General features: G+C 41.4%; 1 gene segment (V, D, J or C); it reads right to left on the bottom strand.

Annotated features, from left to right (window-relative positions):
* Positions 1-1,761: 1,761 nt before the first annotated feature.
* The window catches only part of LOC121044473 (immunoglobulin kappa light chain-like), a 139,033-nt gene continuing 133,138 nt past the window's right edge, over positions 1,762-7,656 (bottom strand). Inside the window, 2 exon segments of the V gene segment in view lie at positions 1,762-2,291; positions 6,141-6,178. Of these exon segments, the coding sequence occupies positions 1,960-2,291; positions 6,141-6,178 (370 nt within the window).

Here is a 7,656-nt window from a genome sequence, read left to right as displayed (position 1 = left end):
GTTTTAACTGGCTTGGAACTTTATATAAATGAAAATATACAGAATATATCTTTTGGGAGTGCGTGGGTGGCTCAGTGGTTAAGCATCTGACTTCGGCTCAGGTCATAATCTCACAGCTTGTGGGTTCAAGCTCAGTGTCCGGCTCTGTGCTGACAGCTCAGAGCCTGGAGCCTCCTTCCGGCTCCGTGTCTTCCTCTCTCTCTGCCCCTCCCCCACCCGTGCTCACTCTGTCTCTTCTCTCTCAAAAATAAACATTAAAAAAATTTTTTTTTTAGTTTGGACTCTGTCTCCCTCTCTCTCTGCCCCTCTCCTGCTCATGCTCTGTCTGTCCCTCTCTCTCAAAAATAAATAAACGTTAAAAAAATTTTTTTAAATTATCTTTTGTGTTTGGTTTCTTTTGTTTGTCATGTTTATGAAGATTCATCTATGCCATTCGGTATAGTTATAGTTTTAAAATTCTCCTTATGTAATAGAATTTCAGTGTGTAAACATACTACAACTTAGTGACCCATTCTATTGTTGGTGGGCATTTGGATTATTTCCGGTTTTGGGCTTTTATAAATGAAGCAGCTCTGAAAATGTGCACAGGTCTTCCGGTGGACAGAGACACAGTCATTTGGAGTGGGATTGCTAGGTTATACTGTATGAATCTCTCTCAGCTTTCTAGAACTTGCCCAACATTTAAAATTTTTTATTTATTTTTATTTTTTAATAAAGTTTTTAAAGTTTATGTGTTTTTGAGAGAGACAGAGACAGCATGAGTTGGGGAGGGGCAGAGAGAGAGGGAGAGAGAGAGAATCCCAAGCAGGCTCTGTGCTGTCAGCACAGTGCCTGATGCGTGGCTCGAACCCACAAAACCATGAGATCATGCCCTCAGCCCAAACCCAAGAATGGAATGCCCAACCGATTGAGCCAGCCAGGTGCACCTTAGAACTTGCCCAACATTTTAATGAACATTTTTAACCTTGCAGTAAAGTAAGGTTTAAATTAGGTTGTGGAAAGCACTCAGTATGGTTTTTGGCAGATAGAGAGAGCACATTCCATTAAGTTAAAGTGCCATAATGGACTTTACCATTTCCCTATTGCGTGTTCATTTAGATCATTTTCATTGTCTTGTTATTTTATGTAATGTCACAGTGAATGACTCTTTATAGATGTTTCTTTCTTTTGAAAAATTTGCTTTGTGGGGTGCCTGGGTGGCGCAGTCGGTTAAGCGTCCAACTTCAGCCAGGTCACGATCTCGCAGTCCGTGAGTTCGAGCCCCGCGTCGGGCTCTGGGCTGATGGCTCAGAGCCTGGAGCCTGTTTCCGATTCTGTGTCTCCCTCTCTCTCTGCCCCTCCCCCGTTCATGCTCTGTCTCTCTCTGTCCCAAAAATAAATAAACGTTGAAAAAAAAAAAAAGAAAGAAAAATTTGCTTTGAGTAAATTCTTAGGTAGGTTCAACTGGATCAGAAGATATGTGACTGTAGAAACTGTCACCCTTAAAAGGACTCTGAGGGTCTGCTGAGGAGGGGAACATGAGGAAGCAAGCCTCTTACACCATGGCCCTGGGGGTGGGCAGGATATGAAGACAGGTCGCTTATGGCTTTCATGGAGTGTCTCGTAGAGGACAAGAAGGTCAGGTAGAATGTGGGATGATGATTTTTATACGTGGTGGTGATTTTATAGCAACTGGGTGTTTAGTTGCTTAGAAATAAACTGGGTAATTGGAAAAAAAACAAACAAACTATACCAACCATTAACAGAGGAGGAAGAAGGAAATCACTGGTGCAAAGATTCACTTTATTTATTCATTTCCCCCCAAATATTATTAGCATGATTAAAGCCAAAGAGGGGGAGGCAGTAAGGTGGGGACAAGGGCCTGCAATAGGTGTGGGTCTCCGATGGGGAAAGGTCCGGAGGCCTGAGGAGGGAGACAGAGAGTCTGGGACTGAGGCGCAGGTGATGAGGCCTGCTAGGCTACTCTCTCTGACACTCGCTCCTGTTGAAACTCTTGACGAGGGTGGAGGCCAGGCTCTTGTGAGTGACCTCGCAGGAGTACTTTTCATGACTTTGGTACTCCGTACTGGACATCGTCAGGGTGCTGCTGAGGCTGTAGGTGCTGTCTTTGCTGTTCTGCTCTGTGGTGCTCTCCTGGATGCCTTTGTTTTGGACAACGCCATCCACTTTCCACTTGACATTGACCTCTTTGGGGTAGAAGTCATTCAACATGCACACGATAGAGGCACTTCCTGTATGTAACTCGTCCAGAGATGGTTGGAAGAGAAAGACAGATGGCTGAGCATCACTCCCTGAGGAAGGAAGCACAGAGAATGGTTGTTAAGTAACAGGGAAGTTCTCCATTTGGGCATATTGTTTGTGGGCAATCCCGGAGCCCGTAAGGGAGACAGAGCAATTTATTCTGTGTAGCAGTGAGGGACACCAGGAAGCAGATTTATAATCTCCATGATTTTGAGTGTTTCTGTAGCCCCTATCTCTTAAGAAAATTTTACACTGTTTTGTTTGAACTCTTTGCAGCCATTTTAAGGGCTTTTTTGCTTTTCTGACCTCACCTTCTTTCCTTCAGCTGTGTTCCCTGCCCCCTGCCTTACACCCAGTACTTTAGGCAAAGAAACAAAGGCCATTTAGTCTGACTCCCTCAAAGTTTAGAACAGAAAACAGGTCTTGGACCCCCTTACAGAGATCATTCCTCCGTGCCTCTCCCAGAACTGTGTAGCAATATCGGGCTGCTTTTTCCTTCCTGGGTTTTCTTTGAGTGTGTGAGAGCCAGACCCCCCCCCCTATAGAGTGACTTTGAGCCCCGAGTCTGTGCCTGGGCTGAGGCACAGCCCTATTACCTTCTGTGATCAGGCTAGCAACTGTCCCACCTCCTTACAAAGGCCTTGAAGGAAGACTGAGCCCTCGTCTGACAGCTGTCATGATATGGGGCGATAACAGACCAGACAATGGGGGTCAACTGTAATTTTGGCCACCTGCCTACAAGGAACTAGCTAGCTTCGGTTCTGACCATGAGCAGCTGCCAGATGGCGTCTGGGAAATCCCCCCCGTGGGCATTCAAGCTGTCTGGTCAGAGAGCAAGGGCTAAAATAACAAATCAAGAATCCTTTGCTGGGAGAAGACTGCAGATAAGTGAACAGGTTTTTATAAAGCTAACCTCCATTAACGAAGCATTTCAAAGTAAGATACTGAACTTTCTATGTTTTGATTTTTTTTTCTCTTTTCACCTTCATCACTAATTTTTTTCTGAGAATTTTATAAAATAGCATTGGCCGCAAAATAGTGTGAATTCTAGAAAAAAAGGAAGGGAAGTATTCTAGAAAGATACTCCTAGCCGGGTGACTCCTTGATGCCTTTAAAATATCCATCCTGCATTCAAATATTAAACGATTAGCACATTGATATGGAAAGTCTTACAAGACATTTTATTAGCTTTTAATGGAGTTTAAACTTCTAAAATAGGTTTTTAAAAGGCCCTAAAATAGTTTTAAAAAGCTACATAGTTTAAATAGTTCTAAAATAGTTCTCAGAGTTTTAAAACAGCTCTAAAATAGTCCTATAAAACTGTTGCAGACCAAAAATAATCTTTCATAAGCATCACTTTTGAAATTAGCTGAAGTAAACAACAAAAAATTACTAAACTATTTTAGAGGGTATGGAATTAAAATACTCAGATTAAAAATTTTCTACCACAGAATGAAAGTATTGGAAAATATATTTATATCAAGTTTTTATTAATGGCATTTGCCTATGATTAGATATTTCATACAACTGAAAAATAGTCCTTCCCAAGCCATTAATTTTTTGAAAATTAAAAACATGTCACAAATTTATTTTTTTATCTGATGGTATTTAATGTGAACTCAGTAAAAGTTAATTGACTAAAACTGGAATGGCCAGATGGCCTTAAATTCAGTTTTTGCTGGTAAGGATTTTACTCGGAAAGAATGATATATATTTCTTTCTTTAGGATTGTACTTTTATTATTTAAATATATTTGATGAGAGGATATTGAAATCATTACATGTCACTGAAAACAAAAGTAGCTGTAACTTTTTTACAGTCCTCTAATGGAAATTTTCGTATAAAAATGACTGAATTTTATTTCTGAAATTTCTAATAAATCAGACTTCTCCCTGTTTCTTCTACGTTAGCTCAGTGCCCACTACATTTCTATTCTTTTTCGTTAGTGCCATTATTCGTATCACTGTGTCGGGAGAGCCGCCACAGTAGAGTTGAACAGGCGAACAAACGTGGAGTGGCCGTGGCCTTTAGTGGCTAGGCGCACTGCCACACGAGTGCTGTGGCCTGATCACGAAAGTTATTCAGTCATGACAAAAGACCGCCATGAGGTCTATAGACCACGCAAGATGTGCCATGGCTTCCTTGACGGTATAAAGTGGCCAAGTAGTAACGGAGGGAAATAAAAGAACACACTCACTAAAAATATTTACTATTTTTCTACAAGTCCATGGGCATTCAAACATGCAATTATTTTATTTTACTTAATTTAAACGAATGTTTTCAAAACTGAGATTTTCGCGATAACCATCTTTTCACCATTACAATAAGAAATCATCTCATGTTTAGTCTAATATAGAAATTGGATTTTTACAAAGAAGGTAGCTATCAGGATATAGAGCTTCTGTAGAATTTTTGAATATTAACAGTTTATCACTCGTCTTAGGCTCCAAAGATAGCATTGCAGCTGATTCTCAATTAAGCTGCAGGTTTTACATGGCAAACAACTACGCTTTTCTAACTTCTTACCAATTTTTCATGCATTCTATGGATTTTAATTGTTATCTTATAAAATTATTTATCAGGAGAGAAAACAGACTAAGAAATAAATTTCTGTATCACACAGAACAAGCAAAACTCACTATAACATCTGGTAAAACTCAGCGAAAATTAGTTCACTTTTTCTCTCGAGCTTCAAAGATTCCTTTTCATCTACACTAATTTTTTTTTTTCCTTTTGAACAATGAAATTTAGATTAAATTAATCTTTTTGTCTAGAAATCCATTTTTGGAGCTGAGTTTAACTTTTGAAATTGATGACAAATCTGAAATGGTCTCATGTACCCGTCCGCACAAAATTCATACTTCAGTCTCTGAAAGTCATCACTGATATTTAGACCCAAATTTCAACAGGCAACAGAGAAAAATTACTTACGTTTAATCTCCAGATGTGTCCCTTGGCCAAAGGTGGTCCACTGTATTAACTTGATTACTTTTCCCTCAACAAAAACCTCTTTTTGCTGCTAAGCTCATTAGACTGATGGATACAGAGAAAATCTGGCAATTTAGATGCCACGCCAACTAACTGTCTCTTTGCTCTTCCTTGAGACAAATTGATTTTCAGTCCCTTACTCATCTGATTTTCAGAAGAATCCCGGGCTCTTCAGAATTGACCTCAATTCACACTCCACACGTGAAAACCCCCAAATTTCACAACGCTACCAGAAAAAGGACTAAAAAGTGTACTTACGTTTGATCTCCAGCTTGGTACCTGGGCCGAAAGTGAGCCACACTGAGGGCTTTGACACTTTAGCCCTCAACAAAAACCTCCTTCTGACGCTGATCATATAAGAAAGTCCAATTCAGAGAAAAATCCAGCTGTCTTTCCCCTTCTCCCCACAAAGCCTACTCTCATCACAAACTCAACGATTTGTTTGCTTAGCTGAAAAGTTGGCTCTTTTCTCATTTTCTGCTGTTTTCTTTTGGGGCACCAGGAGTGGCTCATTTTACCAAAATGTCACAAACTTGAACAAATATTACAACAGGACGAAAACCTCACACATAATTGAACAAAAAGGTACTTACGTTTCATCTCCAGTTTGGTCCCCTGGCCGAAAGTGAACCACAGTGATTTCCCTTAACCTCCACCTCTATGAAAACCCGCCCTGAAACGGTAGTCTCTCTCCCCAGTGACCCTATTTTGATTTGGAAATCTTAAAAACCAGCGGTCAGCTAGCCTCCAGTGCAATGATTTTCCCTCCTCTGTACCTGGTCTGGGGGTGAGATTTGTTTTATCCCTGACATGTAATTAATTAGAACACGTGAAAAGGCAGGGGGGTGGGGGGAGAAAAAGCAAACCAATTAGACAAAAACAGTGAAGAATTAGTTGAAAAAAATACTTACGTTTTATCTCCAGCTTCGTCCCCTGGCCGAAATTGTACACACAGTAGTTCCTCCTAATCTCCTTCCTATACAAAAACTGAATTTCCTTTTCTGACAACTGAGCGAGGCTCTGTGTAGAACATATAATTACGCTCCCCCATAGATTTCTGAAACTATCACTTAGACAAGTTATTCTCACCCACTGACTGAATCCCGTTCCTCACAGAAAGTGTGTAATCCACTTTTGAGTTTGTTTATAGACTTTATCTTTGCCTTAGAGGATGTCAGATCCTGGTCGCAAAACGTCAGCTTATACAGATCGCTTCATAGACCCGGGAATCACAAGACACAAACAACCGAAGAAGGAAGGTTTGGGTTTTACTCACGTTTGATTTCCAGCTTGGTTCCTTGGCCAAACGTCCACCACAGTGATAGCTCCCCATTGTGTCAATGTACAAAAACCCTTCTCACTAAAGGGGGCCAGAGGCCCTGGGTCAGCTGCTGAAGCTTTACTCTGTTTTCCAGCAGGTGTCGAACCCTCAGGGCTTCCCTGATAGAGAATGTTTTTTAGGTAAGATCTAAAATCTTGGAAGAGGATATATTTGTGTCTACGGGCTGATGATCCCTTTCTTTTTTTAAATTTTTTTTTTCAACGTTTATTTATTTTGGGGACAGAGAGAGACAGAGCATGAACGGGGGAGGGGCAGAGAGAGAGGGAGACACAGAATCGGAAACAGGCTCCAGGCTCCGAGCCATCAGCCCAGAGCCCGACGCGGGGCTCGAACTCACGGACCGCGAGATCGTGACCTGGCTGAAGTCGGACGCTTAACCGACTGCGCCACCCAGGCACCCCTGATGACCCCTTTCTTTAGCCATCTACCCTATCTGGACTCCCTATGTATTTATTTGAAGGTAGGCTGAATGGAAATGACAAAGAAAACAAGTAAGTTTTAAAATTTTCACTCTTTTATACCTTCTCCTGGGGCAGGGGGCTTTTGCAAGTGATAAAGCGCATTCAGTAGAATTATGGGATTCTAGTTTCTCTCCGTTAAGGATAATTAAAGAGTGTCTTCGTATTTGACCTCTCCTTTGCCATGACGTTTCAAAAACGGTAGACTAAATGCATATCAGATCAGATCAAGGCCCATGTTTTACTTTGAAACATATTTTGGCATCAAGCTGTAGAGGACATCTGAGCCCAAAACAAAGATCAAAGATCAATAGAGCAGAAAGTAGACTTTACTTAGTTGATCGTCTGTTGTCAAAGGGGTACCCACCACGTTCAATGAGATGAACCATGTACAGAATGTCTTTGGAGCTGCCGGGGAATTGTGCCATGCCATGGTGTTTCCGTGGTAACCCCATCAAAGTGTGTGTGTGTGTGTGTGTGTGTGTGTGTGTGTGTGTGTGAGATTTTGAGAGACAGCGTGAGGGAGGGGCAGAGAGAGAGGGAGAGAGAGAATTCCAAGCAGGCTCTGTACTGTCAGTGCAGAGCCCAATGAATTTTTTCAAAACTCAGTTCAAGAGAGACCTTCTC

The sequence above is a fragment of the Herpailurus yagouaroundi genome, unplaced genomic scaffold (assembly GCF_014898765.1).
Source record: "Herpailurus yagouaroundi ecotype Mexico unplaced genomic scaffold, PumYag 188, whole genome shotgun sequence".
Taxonomy (NCBI): domain Eukaryota; kingdom Metazoa; phylum Chordata; class Mammalia; order Carnivora; family Felidae; genus Herpailurus; species Herpailurus yagouaroundi.
This window is presented reverse-complemented; position numbering and strand designations above follow the sequence as displayed.